Raw genomic sequence first — 18,567 nt, forward strand, 5'->3', positions numbered from 1 at the left:
TGGAGAGGCAACATGTGTCTTTGTTTACTTGTTTCAACAAGTTATTTAGATTTTTAAAAGACTCAACTGCATGTTAGATGTCAATGGATTTTAGGAAGAAAAACGAGAACAACGTCATGTTTATTAAACAAATAAGTTATAGCACATTATAAAAAATACGTACGTCATGTTTGGCACTTTTACGAATCATGAAAATAGTGCCATGTTCTATTGGAAGTACTTTTTTCTGATGCTCGTTGGTCCGCCATTTGCCCAGTTTTGCGCGTCATGTAATAGTGCTGCTGCTGATGGAAAAGCACCAGCCGGGAGAACATGCGTTTACTTTTTTTTTGCACATGATTGTAAATGTTGTTTAAAACTCAACTGCATGTTAGATGTGTTACGTCCCCAGCTCGCTTAGGGTAAAAGGGAAGCAACACGAAACCAGGTGTTCTTGGTAAGAGGTTGATTTTAATAAACTCAAAATAAAGATGATATCAAAAATACAGGCTCTTAAAACGCTATCTGTTCACAATAACGCTACACAAAACGAAGGTCACAGATTATCACAGTCATAGCACACTATGGGCACTTAAGGCTAAAATAGTGAGGCGTCTCGCACAAGTTCGACGCCGTCACAGAATACACACTTAAGCGCACACACCCTAACTGACCACTGTAGCAGAACTAGCACAGAGCTACACAGAACGTAAGGAGAGCACCGAGAGACATCTGACACAGATTCAGACCTCTCCTGTTAACTGAGATGCACACACTCTTACAAGAGTCCAGGGATTGGTGAGTCGGGCCCGACCTGCTCCAATCCAGATCTTCGGTCAGGCCTACCGGAGGAGGGACAGGAAACTGGCATCCAATGGCGTCTGGGCAACGGCACATATACATATAACATACAATCCCAGACAGCAGCAGCAGCCGTGACACCCCCCCCCCCCCCCTTAAGACATAAACTCAGTTTTGTTGACCATGCCTACTACTAAACCTACCTAATAATTCTGAAGGACTCTAAAAGACTTGAAGGAAATCTCTGCACACAATACACATAACGACCAGGGTCGTAACAGATGTCAATGGATTTTAAGAAGAAAGCATTAAATATCACTGTTTTTGTAAAAAAGAAACGTATTTATTTCTCACGTGTGTCTTTGTAAATGTGTGCATATCAATGTGTCTATAGTTATTACCATTTTTTAAATAATTAACTATTAGCCTCATGTGTACGTCCAAATATTTGAAGAAAAAACGATCAAACGAGAACGACTTCATAGAAAATGTTTATTAAAAAAATAAGTTATAGCATAATTACAGTATAAAAAATACGTTAATACATTCAGTCATGTTTGGCACAGCTCTTAAGAATCATGAAAATAGTGCCATATTCTACGGGAAGTCCTCTCTCTCCGTAATGTACCCGTCATGCGTAATAGTGCTGCTGATGGAAAGAGAGCGGGGAGAACATGTGGATCTGAGGGTAAAACATCTGGTTACCGGTGAGCGGGGAGAAACTGTTCATGTACCCGTGTTCCTCCTCGTTCTCCGGACCCTTCAGCTGCCGCTCCTTCTTCCTCTTGGTGCGTCTGTTCTGGAACCAGATCTTCACCTGGGTCTCAGAGAGCTGCAGCAGCGCGGAGATGTTCTGCCTCTCGAACACCGACAGGTAGTGGCTGCGTCTGAAGCTGAGCTCCAGGAGGTGCAGCTGCTCCAGGCTGAAGGCCGTGCGGATCCTGCGGCTCTTCTTCGGGCTGTGGAGCCTCTTCCTCCCCAGATATGGAGCCTCCTCACCTTCATCACCTTCCTCCTCTTCCTCAGGGCTGAGGAGATCTCTGCCTTCATCTCTGTGGGGGGGAGATTCTAAAAGGGAAAGGAAATGAATGATTAGATCAGTTAATGAAGTTATCATCCGGTTTTCATTCTGAGAAAGATAAGAGGTACTTTATTGATCCCAAGTTGGGACATGTTTGTGTTGCAGGAGCATAAAGAGACAATACAGACTAGAAATAGCAATGATAATAATAATAACTCTGACCCTGTTGCTGCTATAGACGCCTGAATTTCCCCAAGAGGATAAATACAGTTCCATCTTATTAAGTAATATCTAAGTCATATCTACAGAGGTGTAATGTACAGGTCAAGGTATCTCCTAAGTATAGAGAGGCCAAGTCCCTCCCTTTCCTCCATGGGACCTTATTTCTGAAAAAGTATGTATTGAAGTCAATAGAGAGAGAAAAGTTATCTTTCGATCCCGTTTGAATTGAGCCACGGATTACACACATGATGTTTGTCAATTTAAAAGATAATTTTGCAAGTCAAAACAATCTAAACACACTTTGTTTGTGTGAAACCGCTCAATGAACTACATCTCCCATCATGCACCACACACCAAGACGGCCGTCACGTTGGAATATTTCACTTCTTTCTTTCAGAACGAGGCGGAAAGTATTAAAAGAGGAGAAAATCACTCCAAGTCTGGGCGCATTGAGAGCTGTACACACACACTATACCCAACCAACATATTCTATTGGCTCTGGCATAAGACACACCTTCCCAAGTTTGTGTAAAACAAACATGACTAGACATATTCTATGACTATGACATAACCACCTTTTTGAGGCCTCAATGTGTTTCTCCTTAAGTCCGGAGCCCCCCTCCCTGCTGTGAGAGGAGAGGGAAGAAACTGCCTACTCTCTTATCAGTGACACCCATAAATCATTCTTACACTTACACTCAATTTAACAAACCACTTGGTTTATACTGTAAATATAGAAAGCATATAATATGAAGCATTTTCATTGTGGGTTATACAAGAATATAATTGATTATATTGTATTATAACTAACTTTCGTTTTTAAGTATTCAACCTGTTATGGAGATCTCAACACCCTCTTTTTAAAACGCAAAGTTATCAAACAGCAACAGATAAAATCGTAAAAAACATATACATATTACATACGTAAAACTTCAAGCATCAATATCATGAAAAGTTCTTCAGCATGTGTAATCAGGACGATCTCAACACTACTTTAATTTGTCCGTGTCCTTATTACTTTCTTTTCTGGTTGACTTCCCTTCAGTTTGGTCTTATACACTGGTATCATATTCACAACATTATGATCAGAGTTCAGTATTGGTGGTCTGTAGTGGACACATAGGCTCCTTTATCATTTACGAAGCATTTCCAGGATATTGTCTTTCCTGCTGTGATCCCTAACATACTGCTGGAACCCAGGTAACACAGTCTCCAGGCGACATTGCTTCATGTCCCAGAGCACTATTGCCGGTGCATCGGGGTGGCTGAGTTGCAGCTCGTGAACCCAGTCAGCGATGGAGCCGGCCGCCAGTGGCGCTCTGCCGCTGGGAGGCACGTAAACAACAAACAATAACACACCTGAATTCTCTAGGCAGATAAAAGGGTCTTAACGTCATGCTGAGAATTCCTACGTTGGGATTGCAGGTTTTACATTTACTGAGTATGATCGGCACCACAGGTCATTAATATACACACAAATATCGCCTCCTCTGGTTTTCCCCGAGTTCGCATCCCTGTCTGCTCGAACAAGGGTGAATCCAAAGCGTTTGATACCGTCGATCATCGCATCTTGAAGCAGAGGCTACTCAGTATTGGCTATCCAGCCATGCAGTGGGTGGTTTGAGAACTACCTCTCTGAAAGGTCCCCATGTGTTCACTTTGATGGGCTGTCTTCTGAGTGGTTAAACATTGCTAATGGTGTTCCTCAAGGCTCTGTTTTAGGTGTACTTTTATTCTCCATATATATCAACAGTTTAGGTGAAAATGTGGATGAAGCTACTTTACATTTTTATGCGGACGATACCGTGATGTTCTGTGCAGGTCCCTCCATTCAGGAGGCTGGTGTTAAATTACAGGCTGTTTTTAACATTATTCAGACTCAGCTCGCTGAGCTTAAGCTTCTTTTAAATGTTGAAAAACCAAGGTAATGCTATTTTCAAAAGCTAAAAAGACACCAGTGCCTGTTTATTGTCTAAGTTGATTACATATTATCAAATTGAATAATTCAATGTGTATATATATACGACTGTGCCATAGCTAAATGTGTTGACGGCAGATTTGCTGATCTCTCTCTCTCGTGCCCGGTTATACTTCACTCGCGTTTATGTCCAAATCCATCAGATCTAGCTAGTTCTAGCCAAAGATACGGCTGCTGCCCCTCCCGACACGCAGATCACGCAGACTCAAACCTCATCTTAGGCCCAAATGTGGCGCAAATGAGCTCCGCAGCCATTGCGAGGTTCCGGCGCCAACAGTTCATGAGCGTGCTCGCCCGCCCCCTGTCAACACTCGCGACACATGAGTGGCCAGCCTAAACAACAATAAGCGCTGCTTGGCAACCGTGTGTGGCGGAAAAGTGCATAGACATTTTGACAGGAGAGATTTAGTTTTGTCGGTATTCAACATATTTATAGTCCGGTAATTATTTACACTCTAAGAAGAGTCCTACACAACAGACATGGCGTCAAAAAGGAGTAATGTGTGGAAATATTTCGACCAGGTTAGTGAGTGCGGTGTAGAGGTCAAACTATGCCAAATTAAACTTATATATACATGCTATACCTTGCTATACCCGCAACCTCCGTTCCAGCTGAGAGGGTCTTCTCTACAGCTGGCCTGATTGTGAATCGCCTCCACATGAAAGCTGTAGGCCTATAGCTGTCAAACTGTGATCACCAGTTCAATACATTTGACAAATTCGACTTGGTTTCTACACTTATTTGAACATGTATGTATTTCTAAAACGTATTGAAAAAAATGTAAAAAAAAAATTCTGAACAAAGTTTTGAGAAGAAAAATGTTTACCCAATTTTTTTTTTATAGGATATGTTTAACCGTTTTTTTGGGGGGTCGAATATTCGAATATACATTTTGCTTTCAAATTCCCATCCCTAGTATGCACCTGCCCATTGCCTGAACAAGTTAGATGCCGCCTATCACAGCGCACTGAGATTTGTCACAAATTGTAAAGCACTGTACCCTGTATGCCAAGGCAGGTTTGCCATCACTTACTGTACGGAGGCCTCAGTAATTGGTACACGTGGTATTTATAAAGCTTTGTTGGGTAAACTCCCGTATTATATCTGCTCTCTGATCACACAGAGAGTTGCAAGCAGCTATTGTCTGAGATCGCAATGATGTAGTCTTGTTAGATGTGCCAAGAGCAAGGACTGTCTTCGGTAAGACAGCTTTTATGTGCGCAGCTCCACTTGCTTGGAACAATCTTCAGCAAGAATTGAAACTGAGCGATCTCATTCCTCTGCATGTTTTTAAAGCTAGGCTAAATGAAATGCTCGTTGATACTATGGGCACTTGTAAATGTCTATGTAAGTGTATCCTGTAAATATAATGTATGATGTCCTTTATTGTTTCATGTGGAGCCTATATGCTGCAGGTCTCCCTTGAAAGAAAAAGAGATCTATGATCTCAAGGGACCAATCTGATTAAATAAAGGTTTGAATCCGGGTACTTCAAAGAGAGATTCAGGCATCGTAGATTGTAGCCAACTTTCCGTGAAACATAATAAAGAGGCCTCAAGAAATTCATGACAGTACCTTGTGTCAGAGTCCTGCACGGGTCTGATTTTCAAGACCCGCTCCCGCCCCGCACCCGCGACGTGCAATACCGAACCCGCCCCGCTACCCGCACATATTGCCAATTAGTTCCGCAACCCGACCCGTCGGCACAAGATCCGCGACCCGACCCGAACCCGCATAGCCTATATATGAGCAGTGAAAACGTGCAATTATTAACACACGCAGTTGCATATTTGTCTCAAAAAGCGTGGGATGTTGGTTATTTTCTCCATCTAGGAACCAAAAGCCTCCCAGACGCTGGGTTTCGCTCTTGAGGAAGTGTTATTGAAAATGCTGTATTCTCCGCTAGAGAGCTTCACCTCAGCCATTTCGAATGTGGCGCGCTCAGCAGCAGATTGATGCGCTGCAGAGGTTATGATTATGCACGGTCCCGCGGGGGAGAGGTCTGAGGATTTAAACATTAAACTAAATTATCATTATTTCAATATATTTATTATGCAACACCCGCGACCCGACCCGCATCATCTTTGTTTTACCCAGAACCGAACCCGGAAAAAAGCGTTTGGAAAAATACCACCCGCGAATCACCTTTTTTGCGGGTCACCCGTCGGGTACCCGACCCGATGCAGGACTCTGCCTTGTGTATGTCCTTAGTGTGTCCACGTTGTTGCTCAATGAGCGCAGGTTTGTGAGAATGATGGATGGAAGTGGTGGCCGGCTGAATCTCCGCCGTAGGCGATTCTGAACGCCTCCCCTCCTTCCTCGTCTCTTTTTCTTGGTGTTTCTAAGCGGCTCCCGAGGGATGTCATCCAATATCGAAGAGCACAGATGGCTTGATGTATTCGTAGGAGGCCGATCGCATTGTAGCTCTAGCATAGCCTCGCGGCTGTAGCAGCGTAGAGGCCGGGGCTCCTCGCCATACTTGTTCGTGCTGTCACTCAGGTGCGTCTTGAAAAGTTGAATGGCCAGACATGGTCAGCAGAAGGCAAATGTAATCCACAGGATCAAAAGCATGGTCTCTCAAAATGACGTTTCATACAGACACGACAAAGTTTAGACCAAAAAAACTCAAACACAAGACGAACAGAGCATACTGAGACTCGCAGTGACAGGATGCCGTCTCCCTCTGTCTCCTGAATACCAGAGGTGGGAGTAAGTCATACATGTGCAAGTCTCAAGTTACTGGGGTGAGAGTCAAGCAAGTCAAGTCCTACGAAATCCTGATGAATAACCCCAGTTTCCGCATTTAAATCAGTTAAAAGACAGTGGTTATGAAACTAGTTTTATTTTCCACATTAACAACAATGGAGAGTGGGGCTCTGAAATCATAAAACAGGTCATTGAGGGAAATATTGGGGAGTTCAGTGTGTGTTTGCGTGTGTTTTTAAAACGTAGCAGCCTGCGGTTGCTGTTTAGCCGTTCTAATGAAGGTGAACACAGTGAAGTAAACGGTAAAAGGAACCGCTCTTCTCAGATTCTGCTGAGTTACACGTTACTGCCTCCTGGTGCTGCAGAGATTTCATGAAGTGAAGGAGGTTTTCCTTCTACAAAACAGCTGTGGGCAGCAGATACTGTGAGAGTCACAGACATGAATACATAGATCAAGGCAGACTGGTTCACAGACTGTCCTGTTTTGCTGATCCGGTGCTTGAACAAATAGCTCTACACCCCTACTCAAGTCGAGTCTTTTATCAATGCTATTCAAGCAAGTCTCAAGTTAAAAGATATGTGACTCAAGTCATGTGACTCAAGTCCCCCACCTCTGGTATATACGGTGGTTAGAATGTTGCTGTATTACTGTATCAAATATAATACAAATATAATAAACACAAACAGTTGATAAGTAGTATTTTGTTAACTCAAGGTTTATATTAAGTGAGTTTTTATTGTTTACTTGTGTATTTATGCTTTTTAGATTGACTTTCTCTCTTTCTCTGTCCTTCTGTTCTAGAAACCGAAAGGAAAGGAGAGACGTCACAGCTGTCAGCAATGTGACAAATCCTATACAACATCTGTAACTTTAAAGCGCCACCTGCTTATTCACACAGGAGAAAAACCGTACAGCTGTGAATTTTTTTTAATTTTAATTTATCCTTTATTTATCCAGGAATGTCCCATTGAGATACAAGATCTCTTCTTCCAGGGAGTCCTGACCAACACGGCACACAACAAGTTTCAACATAAAACAAAGGCATTAAACAAAAAAAACATACAATTCAAATATAAATACAGAAGGCCATTTGTGCAGTGGCAAGAAGCATACTCACATCAGCAATAGCATCAGGTACACAGCTACATGTTTCATGAAGGGCTAATCGTAGCATACCTTTAAAAGCATTTACAGTAGGAAGTGCCTCGAGACAAAGTTTTACTTGCAGCGTATTCCATAAAAAGGGAGCATCGTGGGAGAATGCAGCTTTACCAAGCTCTGACTGCATCAAAGGAACATTTAAAAGCATCCCATTTGCTGCTCGTCTAGTATTAAAAAAGCAAGTATAAAATGACAGAAGTCTGGAGATATATAAGGGCAGCTTACCTAGCAATGACTTAAGGATAAAAATCAACATGTGTGATTGTCTTCTTTGGTACAGAGAGGACCATCCTAAGGACTGATACAAAGTGCAGTGGTGGGTGCGAGAGCCTGCACCCGTTACAAAGCGTATAGCAGTATGGTACGCAGAGTCCAGCTTTTTAAGCAGGGAGGAAGAAGCATGCATATAGATCACATCGCCATAGTCTAATACAGACAGAAAGGAACTCTGCACAATTCTCTTCCTGGCTTCAGACGGGAAACATTTCCTTAAACGAAAGAAAAAGCCCAGTTTAGGTCTAAGTTTTCTCAGTAGGTTCCCAATATGAACATCAAAGGCCATCTTTTCATCAATCCATATGCCCAGATATTTGTAGGATGCTACTTTGTCAAGGCATGTCCCTTCCAGTGTAAGAATCGGAGGGACAGCTGTATTAGCTCGAGAGCGAGAGAAGGTCATGTACTTGGTCTTCTTTGCATTAAGGACCAGTCTTAGCCTTAGCAAGGAGTGTTGCAGTGTATTAAAAGCATCCTGTAGAAGCTCTATGGCCTGAGTTAAAGAGGAAGCCACTGTGTAAACAACTGTATCATCGGCGTATAAATGAAACCGTGCTGGGTTTATCCCGTTTCCTAGTTCATTTATAAAGATGGAGAATAAGACGGGGCCAAAATAGAGCCTTGTGGAACACCTTTGTTTATAGTAAGAGCAGCTGAGGTATAATCTTCTACTGAGACACACTGAGTTCTTTCAGATAGATAGTTTTTAAACCAGCTCAAAGCCATTTTGCCAAGACCTCTGCAGCCAAGCCTCTGCAGCAGCAATGCATGATCCACAGAATCAAAAGCTTTAGACAGATCAACAAACAATGCTGCACAGTGTTTTTTCTTGTCTAGTGCTTCATTTGAGACTAGCATAGCCGCTGAAGTAGTACTATGGCCTGATCTGAAGCCGGACTGAGACTCGCTAAGAATATTATGGTCAGTTAGAAACTTTTTCAGTTGTTCGTTTACAAGAGATTCAAAGACTTTGGCCATTACAGACAGTCTGGAAATAGGGCGATAATTATTTAGGTCAGAGGGGTCTGAAGAGTGTGGGAACACTTTCGCTACATCAGGTGCTCTCAAAACACATCACCGTATTCACACTGGAGAAAAACCGTACAGCTGTGAAGAGTGTGGGAAAACTTTCACTACATCAAGTAGTCTCAAAATACATCAACGTATTCACACAGGAGAAAAACCGTACTGGTGTGAAGAGTGTGGGAAAACTTTCACTACATCAAGTAGTCTCAAAACACATCACCGTATTCACACTGGAGAAAAACCGTACAGCTGTGAAGAGTGTGGGAAAACTTTCACTACATCAAGTGATCTCAAAACACATCACCGTATTCACACTGGAGAAAAGCCGTACTGGTGTGAAGAGTGTGGGAACACTTTCACTACATCAAGTGATCTCAAAACACATCACCGTATTCACACAAGAGAAAACCCATAGTGGTTTTAAGAGTGTGGGAAAACTTTTTTTTCTGAGTTGAAGTCTGACTAACAGTTGTTTGTTATTATTATTGTTTATATTAATGTTGTTATTTACGGTGTTTTCTCTGTTCCAAAAATAAAATGGTCTTAGAAACAGACTCGCAACCCTGCATATTTGTTGTGTTTTGCAGCATATTATAAACATGTCATTCCCTTATTTTCAAATACCACAGGTTGTGTAGTGGTGTATTTGAGGTACTGTCCACATCGCAGACCTGAAGTCGTGCAGTCAATGTATGCGAAGTGTACAGGACCTTGGTCTCTGAGACTCAAAAAAGCCTTTCTCGCCTACCTGTCCACTTTGCATACTTGAGCAGTTTTAGAAAACAGTCTAATGTAAGACACTGTGGGTCCAAACTGTTCTCAAAAACTATTAAATGGATGCTTTTAAATGTCGTTTCGTGTCCTCTGAACTTCAGTATCTCCACATCTACCTGATAGACTTGCAAATGTGTGTACAGACAATAATACACCAAGAGTATGACGGCAGGAGCCATGTATGTAAAAAGGTGTTGCAGCATTTGACCACAAGAGGGCAGCATATACACATTTTCTGGGACACAACGACGTGCTGACTGCAGTGGGGTTTGAACCTGCGCCACACGCCTCCCAGTACTTTTGAGTGCGCACAGAACACAGATCACATCACGGTAAATAGTTCTCTCTGTAACATCACTATCATCTGTAGCATTAAATGGGATCTTACTTCACAAAATTCTGCTATACTAATAAATGCCAACTCACAATGAAATAGATGTAACTACTTTGAATTATACTGTCTGTCAAATGAAGTCGACCACATCAATCCTGGACTGGGTTTGATGGGTTTTTGTCAAACATCTGTACTTTGTGATTGTAAATGTTTCAACAAGTTGGTTTTATTTGACTCAACTGCATGTTTGACTTTGAGAAATAACGGACAAACGTAATAGAAAATGTTTCTCTTACATCTCCTATTAATCGTGAAAAGAGCGCCATATTCTACTGGAAGTCCTTTTTCCCGCTGCTCCACGATGTGCCCAGTCTGCGTGTCATGCGTGATAGTAATAGCGGTGGTGATGGAGAGGCAACATGTGTCTTTGTTTACTTATGTTTCAACAAGTTATTTAGATTTTTAAAAGACTCAACTGCATGTTAGATGTCAATGGATTTTAGGAAGAAAAACGAGAACAACGTCATGTTTATTAAACAAATAAGTTATAGCACATTATAAAAAATACGTACGTCATGTTTGGCACTTTTACGAATCATGAAAATAGTGCCATGTTCTATTGGAAGTACTTTTTTCTGATGCTCGTTGGTCCGCCATTTGCCCAGTTTTGCGCGTCATGCGTAATAGTGCTGCTGCTGATGGAAAAGCACCAGCCGGGAGAACATGCGTTTACTTTTTTTTTGCACATGATTGTAAATGTTGTTTAAAAGACTCAACTGCATGTTAGATGTGTTACGTCCCCAGCTCGCTTAGGGTAAAAGGGAAGCAACACGAAACCAGGTGTTCTTGGTAAGAGGTTGATTTTAATAAACTCAAAATAAAGATGATATCAAAAATACAGGCTCTTAAAACCAGCTATCTGTTCACAATAACGCTACACAAAACGAAGGTCACAGATTATCACAGTCATAGCACACTATGGGCACTTAAGGCTAAAATAGTGAGGCGTCTCGCACAAGTTCGACGCCGTCACAGAATACACACTTAAGCGCACACACCCTAACTGACCACTGTAGCAGAACTAGCACAGAGCTACACAGAACGTAAGGAGAGCACCGAGAGACATCTGACACAGATTCAGACCTCTCCTGTTAACTGAGATGCACACACTCTTACAAGAGTCCAGGGATTGGTGAGTCGGGCCCGACCTGCTCCAATCCAGATCTTCGGTCAGGCCTACCGGAGGAGGGACAGGAAACTGGCATCCAATGGCGTCTGGGCAACGGCACATATACATATAACATACAATCCCAGACAGCAGCAGCAGCCGTGACACCCCCCCCCCCCCCCCCCCTTAAGACATAAACTCAGTTTTGTTGACCATGCCTACTACTAAACCTACCTAATAATTCTGAAGGACTCTAAAAGACTTGAAGGAAATCTCTGCACACAATACACATAACGACCAGGGTCGTAACAGATGTCAATGGATTTTAAGAAGAAAGCATTAAATATCACTGTTTTTGTAAAAAAGAAACGTATTTATTTCTCACGTGTGTCTTTGTAAATGTGTGCATATCAATGTGTCTATAGTTATTACCATTTTTTAAATAATTAACTATTAGCCTCATGTGTTACGTCCAAATATTTGAAGAAAAAACGATCAAACGAGAACGACTTCATAGAAAATGTTTATTAAAAAAATAAGTTATAGCATAATTACAGTATAAAAAATACGTTAATACATTCAGTCATGTTTGGCACAGCTCTTAAGAATCATGAAAATAGTGCCATATTCTACGGGAAGTCCTCTCTCTCCGTAATGTACCCGTCATGCGTAATAGTGCTGCTGATGGAAAGAGAGCGGGGAGAACATGTGGATCTGAGGGTAAAACATCTGGTTACCGGTGAGCGGGGAGAAACTGTTCATGTACCCGTGTTCCTCCTCGTTCTCCGGACCCTTCAGCTGCCGCTCCTTCTTCCTCTTGGTGCGTCTGTTCTGGAACCAGATCTTCACCTGGGTCTCAGAGAGCTGCAGCAGCGCGGAGATGTTCTGCCTCTCGAACACCGACAGGTAGTGGCTGCGTCTGAAGCTGAGCTCCAGGAGGTGCAGCTGCTCCAGGCTGAAGGCCGTGCGGATCCTGCGGCTCTTCTTCGGGCTGTGGAGCCTCTTCCTCCCCAGATATGGAGCCTCCTCACCTTCATCACCTTCCTCCTCTTCCTCAGGGCTGAGGAGATCTCTGCCTTCATCTCTGTGGGGGGGAGATTCTAAAAGGGAAAGGAAATGAATGATTAGATCAGTTAATGAAGTTATCATCCGGTTTTCATTCTGAGAAAGATAAGAGGTACTTTATTGATCCCAAGTTGGGACATGTTTGTGTTGCAGGAGCATAAAGAGACAATACAGACTAGAAATAGCAATGATAATAATAATAACTCTGACCCTGTTGCTGCTATAGACGCCTGAATTTCCCCAAGAGGATAAATACAGTTCCATCTTATTAAGTAATATCTAAGTCATATCTACAGAGGTGTAATGTACAGATCAAGGTATCTCCTAAGTATAGAGAGGCCAAGTCCCTCCCTTTCCTCCATGGGACCTTATTTCTGAAAAAGTATGTATTGAAGTCAATAGAGAGAGAAAAGTTATCTTTCGATCCCGTTTGAATTGAGCCACGGATTACACACATGATGTTTGTCAATTTAAAAGATAATTTTGCAAGTCAAAACAATCTAAACACACTTTGTTTGTGTGAAACCGCTCAATGAACTACATCTCCCATCATGCACCACACACCAAGACGGCCGTCACGTTGGAATATTTCACTTCTTTCTTTCAGAACGAGGCGGAAAGTATTAAAAGAGGAGAAAATCACTCCAAGTCTGGGCGCATTGAGAGCTGTACACACACACAAGGGGAGTTAGTCGGTTCCGTGGAGCCAGCATGCGGGACCGGGACTCTGGGATTTGTAGTCTTTCTAGTTGATATTTTTCATCGTCTTTTATTTCAACAGTTTTACGACAAACTGTGACTTTTTTGACGTGGAAATGATTTGTTAAGATCGACAAACATATGTGTAAGTCGTGGCACAATTCAAACGGGATGGAAAGATAATCTTTCTCTCTCCATTGACTTCAATACATACTTTTTCAGAAATAAGGTCCCATGGAGCGGGACTTCGCCTCTCTATGCAACATATGAATGAATGATTAGATCAGTTAATGAAGTTATAAAGTAATATATCTACCTCATACTTACAGAGGTGTAATGCACAGTCGTGAGCTGTTGTATTTAATAAAGTCCAACATGAATTTTGTACTAAATAATTTCATATATTAAAGATTAAACCCAATTGTATTGAATTTATTTGTATTGGATTTAATACATACTATAGATGTATTATTATGTGTTAAAGATTATTATTATTATGATCACTTGGGGATGTTTCACTTTTTAGCTTCCTTCATTCAAATGGAGAAATATAAAAGAAAAAGGTAAAATAAAAGACTTAACTTTTATTATGGTATTTTTTTAGGCCCACGCTTTTGTACTTCTACTTAAAGGTAGGTCGGTAAGAATGGAGAAACCAGCTCGAGTGCGCTAGAATTTGAAAATACACAACCGAAAAAAACCTGCCCCTTCCTTCAGACTTCCTCACAGAGCCCCTCCTCCAACACACACGAACGCGCACATGACCAATGAGGGCACGAGGTAAGTTTGAGCCCAGATGGAAGGCTGACAGGCAGGTAGGCCATCCAGTTACTTTAGCCGGCTCAGATGATTGGTCGTGCTTTTTACAGCGCCACGGCTTCCACAGATGATATTTATTAATGTATTTATTGTCAAAGCACTTCAGATATTCATTGCTATCGGGATGTTAAGAGCATTCCATGGAATATAACACAAAGTGTTTCTGAAGTGAATTACCTACCCCACCTTTAAGTAAGAATATGAATGCATGACTTTTTACAATTTAGTGATGCTTTAAAGCAGGGGGGTCAAACTCAATTTCCTCACGGGCCACGTAGGAATTATGGTTGCACTCAAAGGGCCGGTTGTAACTTTAAGACTATATAAAAATACATATATAAATATAATGCATTATATTACATTATCGCCTCTGCATTGGATTATTATCTGATAGGGTAATAACTTCATAATTAACTACGTCTGAAAGCAGAAGTCTAGGGCAAGTAATTGCAAGTCTCTTCAGTGAGAATGTCACAACATTTTTTTTAAAGAAAAGCCAAATTCTGGAAAAAAGAAGTGATATTTTGAAAAGAAAATGACATTTTGGGGAAAAAGTGACAAAAAAAGGGAAAATTCTAAGAAAAAAGGCATATTTTTGAAGAAAAAAATTCAAATTCTGAGAAAAAAGTCAAATTTCAGATGCATTGTGGGACATGTAGTTTATGGGCAACGTGCTTCTGTAAATCGCCATGTAATCGTATAATAAACATATTATATTCTTTCAGAGCTCTAGTGGGCCATATGAAATAAAGTCGCGGGCCAGATTTGGCCCCCGAGCCTTGAGTTTGACACCCCTGCTTTAAAGGCTTTCTTGTCATATAGCTGCAGTGTACTTTTTGCAATAAAAGTAGAAATACAAATAAAATAGTAGGCTACAGGAGAATTGTGCAAGTAAACACTAACACAGCACCAATTAAGGATCAAAATCTAATCCTATCTTTACAAAGAAAGCATTTAAAATGAAATAGTGTGCAATGTTACAACTCTTCCTCCAACTCTGCACAGTTTGAACACTTTCTAAAACTATTTCTCACCTGTTGAAGTGTCCTCCTCTGCACAAATGTGTCTTCTTGTAAATTTCGCCGGGTCCAAAATGTCCTCCACAGAGAAAGATGTCCTCCGGGTCAGTTTCGCTTCTTGCTTCATCTTCAGGATCGGTTTCAGTTCTGCAGGTACCTCTCACCTCCTCTTCTTCTTCACCCTTTATATTACAGCCTCTGCACACGCCACCATGCACATTAACATGTCACTGAAAAAGACCCGGATGTGTATTGTCGAACAATCGTTTCTCTGACACGCTTTTACCCCAAAAACACTTCAAAATGCAAATGCGTGTCTCAGCTGGAGCCGTTATTTATTACGGTGCATCTGTTGGAGATGTTCCTCCTTTCTTCCCCCTCGTGTCTCCCTTTCTTCCCCCTCGTGCCTCTCTTTCTTCCCCCTCGTGTCTCTCTTTGTTTCTCCGCTTGTCTCTCTTTCTTCCCCCTCGTGTCTCTCTTTGTTTCTCCGCTTGTCATTATCTGGAAATGTTTGATTTTCCGCGGGTAGGACACGTGAACGCGTCTTGTGATGCTAATTGATGGACTCCTCAAAGGGAAAGTTAAGAAGCCTTTCTCTCCTCTGTTGATCCCCCACAAAGCACCGCGGTTTAATGATAAAGCCACTAACACGTTTATGAGCATCTGATCCTGCAGTAAAGAGAGAGGGGGGGGGGGGGGCAACATTTAAACTAATAGATATCACAATGAAACTTCATCACTTCATTACTGACATTAAAGCAAGTCTTTTTTGTATTGCAAGGTTTCTTAAATGTTGCGTTTAGATATGCAAATGAGGCATTGTGTTATTACAAATGTGTTAATTTGCATATTTCCCAGAAGAGACATGTGAGCATATATAAGGCCAGGTTCTTGTTTTATTTATACAGGTTTATACAGATGGTTGTGTCACTCCATACATCAGAAATACTGCAATATTGTTACTAATGTTGTTAGTGCTAAAGCGAGTAGAAAGTGAGTGTGAATGTAGAGAGGAAGGAACCTGGAAAGTGGGTTGTGTGCGAGTGCTGTGGTGAGATGAGCCATTATCTCACTAGATATGTGTTCGTGTGCATTCATTTCCAGAAGAGACATGTGTTGATAAAGTCTAAAGTCTAAAGTCTAAAGAGTCTTGCTTTATGTTGTTGACATATGAGAGTCAACATTTTATATCTCTTTGTATCACTCCATACCTTTTTAGATGCATGTCTGCATGTTTTAGTGCTCTCAAGTGTGTGTTGTGGTGACCACCTATTTAACCACTGGGACATAATTCAAACTTGGAACTACAGTTGCGGTTATTGTTCCCACACGGACATGTTATGGGTTACCTATAAATAGTGTGTGCCCTCTTAGCTACAACATGTCCTTTTCTGCTCCTCATTAAAGTTCCCTTTTGCACCTTCGATGCACCGCCTCTGACTCCATATCTCTCGGCACTACAGTGTACACATTGTTAGAAGAAGTAATCAGACCCTTGACTTAAAGGTCACCTGTCATGCTATCTTCAGGCAACAGCATAGCTCTCAGATATATACAAATATATAAAAACATGAAGTGTTTTGCTCAGAATACCAAACAGATCATTCTAGCCACGCCTCATCTCCCTCTGTTCCACTTCCTGTTTCTAAAGTGCTGATTTGGGGATAAAGCTTTAAAGAGGAGGGTCTGAGCTCATGCGGGACCCGGCAGCTACCGTCTAAACTAAATGCTGCCGTGATGAAACTCCATATCATGGATTATCAAGGATCTGAAACAGTCTGGAGCTCAAAGGCTTCCTCTCTCCCGGTTACACCACAAGGTGAGTTCCTTTCTACTTCCTGCTTCTTCACACACATGCTCTCCAGCACAGGTTAGCTCTGAGTGTTAGCGATGCTAATGTAAACACCGACCACATTACGTCCAAAACAGTCGGTCATTGTTTCTGATAGCAGCGTTTCTGATTGGGCCGTGGGTCCACATTTCAGATGTTACGTCATATCGGACGCACATCTGGATCAGCTCCGTTGTTCCCCGTTTTTAGAGATTTGGGTACGGAGGAAAAGAGAGAGGGGTTTATTTTCTGACGCTGCGTGAGTTCCCCGACACACCGGGGGGACACAGCGGGGACGCACCGGGGACGCACCGGGGACGCACCGGGGACACACCGGGGACACACCGGGGACACAGCGGGGACGCACCGGGGACGCACCGGGGACGCACCGGGGACACAGCGGGGACACATGTTGATGGAGAGAAGACATCACAAAGTGCATTTTGCACGATAGGAGACCTTTAAGGAAAAGTACAAATACAAAGTCTTAAAATACTCCACTACAAGTAAGTTGTGATTAAAAAAGTATTATTATATCAAAGTATATTTAAAATACAAAAAGTAAAAGTACTCTGAGAGATACTTATAGAATCTGTGGACTTACAGTTTTTCATGTTAATTCATTTAAAAAGTCCCAAAATGACTCCTGACAGTAAAGAGGCAGAAACGTTCAGGTCCCAGCTGCATCTTTAAAGACACATGATTTGAGACCGTGAGATGATGACACTGTGCCCGGTGTGGAGCATGGCATCAGCGCCAGGAAGAGTGCTGTCATGTCTTTAGAACCAAAGAAGATAAATGTCTAAAATGTCCTGATTTTAAATGGTCTGATATTAATCTTAGTGTCTGCAATAAGTTAACATATCTTGGACACTTTATTACAGAACACACGCCGCATGATGTGCACAAGCAGACGTTCTCCTGCGTGAGTTGGGTGCGTGTGCAGATGGAGTGAAGATGTGTCTGCTCAGAGCTTATTGCACACCGCTCTAAACGGTCTGTGGTCAAACTACAGAAAAGCAAGTTTACGGAAACTTCAAGTAATAATAATAATAATAAATGATATTTATATAGCGCCTTTCAAGGGACCCAAGGCCGCTGCACATGGTGGACAAACAGACAGACAATCATCGGGCAGACCAAAGAAATAAATAGAGGAAGCCGGGGGACCAGAAAGGGCTCGGCCCGAAGGCCGGGTGAACAGGTGTGCTTTAGTGATGCTTTGAAGACGTCCAGGGAGGATGCATTACACATCTCAGAAGGAAGTGCACTCCAGAGGGTGGAGGCCGCAGCACTGAACGCCCTGTCACCAACAGCTCGTAGGCGAGAGCGGGGGATGGAGAGCAGGCCCGTGTCTGAGGACCGCAGACTCCGAGAGGGGGTCCGATAAGTACTGGGGGGGCGAGGGCAGGAGGAGTGTTTTGTACTGAATCCAGGACGACTTGACCGGCAGCCAGTGGAGGTGGATGAGGGGGGGGGGTGGATGAGGGTGGGGGTGATGAGGGGGGGGGGTGATGAAGGTGGGGGGGATGAGGGGGGGGGGGGGGTGATGAGGGTGATGAAGGTGGGGGTGATGAAGGTTTAGGTGATGAGGGTGGAGGTGATGAAGGTGTAGGTGATGAGGGTGGAGGTGGATGAGGGTGGAGGTGATGAGGGTGGAGGTGGATGAGGGTGGGGGTGGAGGTG

General features: G+C 42.5%; 2 protein-coding genes and 1 long non-coding RNA gene across 3 annotated transcripts in view; 1 reads left to right on the top strand and 2 right to left on the bottom strand.

Annotated features, from left to right (window-relative positions):
- Nucleotides 1-7,588, top strand: part of LOC139433632 (uncharacterized) — a 34,003-nt gene extending 26,415 nt beyond the window's left edge. Inside the window, exon 3 of the long non-coding RNA XR_011643038.1 lies at nt 7,511-7,588. This is a non-coding gene — a long non-coding RNA (uncharacterized lncRNA). The remainder of the gene's footprint in view (nt 1-7,510) is intronic.
- LOC117444253 (homeobox protein pnx-like) lies at nt 1,277-1,912 on the bottom strand. Its single transcript, XM_034079914.2, has one exon. The coding sequence runs from the start codon at nt 1,895-1,897 to the stop codon at nt 1,412-1,414; it is 486 nt and encodes a 161-aa protein (XP_033935805.1). The 5' UTR covers nt 1,898-1,912; the 3' UTR covers nt 1,277-1,411.
- A 4,391-nt stretch (nt 7,589-11,979) lies between the features above and the next one.
- LOC117444254 (homeobox protein pnx-like) lies at nt 11,980-15,657 on the bottom strand. Its single transcript, XM_034079915.2, has 2 exons — nt 15,066-15,657; nt 11,980-12,548 (listed from the first exon to the last, which is right to left on the bottom strand). The coding sequence occupies exons 1-2, from the start codon at nt 15,175-15,177 to the stop codon at nt 12,112-12,114; spliced, it is 549 nt and encodes a 182-aa protein (XP_033935806.1). The 5' UTR covers nt 15,178-15,657; the 3' UTR covers nt 11,980-12,111.
- Between the last annotated feature and the right edge of the window lie 2,910 nt (nt 15,658-18,567).

Source organism: Pseudochaenichthys georgianus, unplaced genomic scaffold (assembly GCF_902827115.2).
Source record: "Pseudochaenichthys georgianus unplaced genomic scaffold, fPseGeo1.2 scaffold_768_arrow_ctg1, whole genome shotgun sequence".
NCBI classification, from domain to species: Eukaryota; Metazoa; Chordata; class Actinopteri; order Perciformes; family Channichthyidae; genus Pseudochaenichthys; species Pseudochaenichthys georgianus.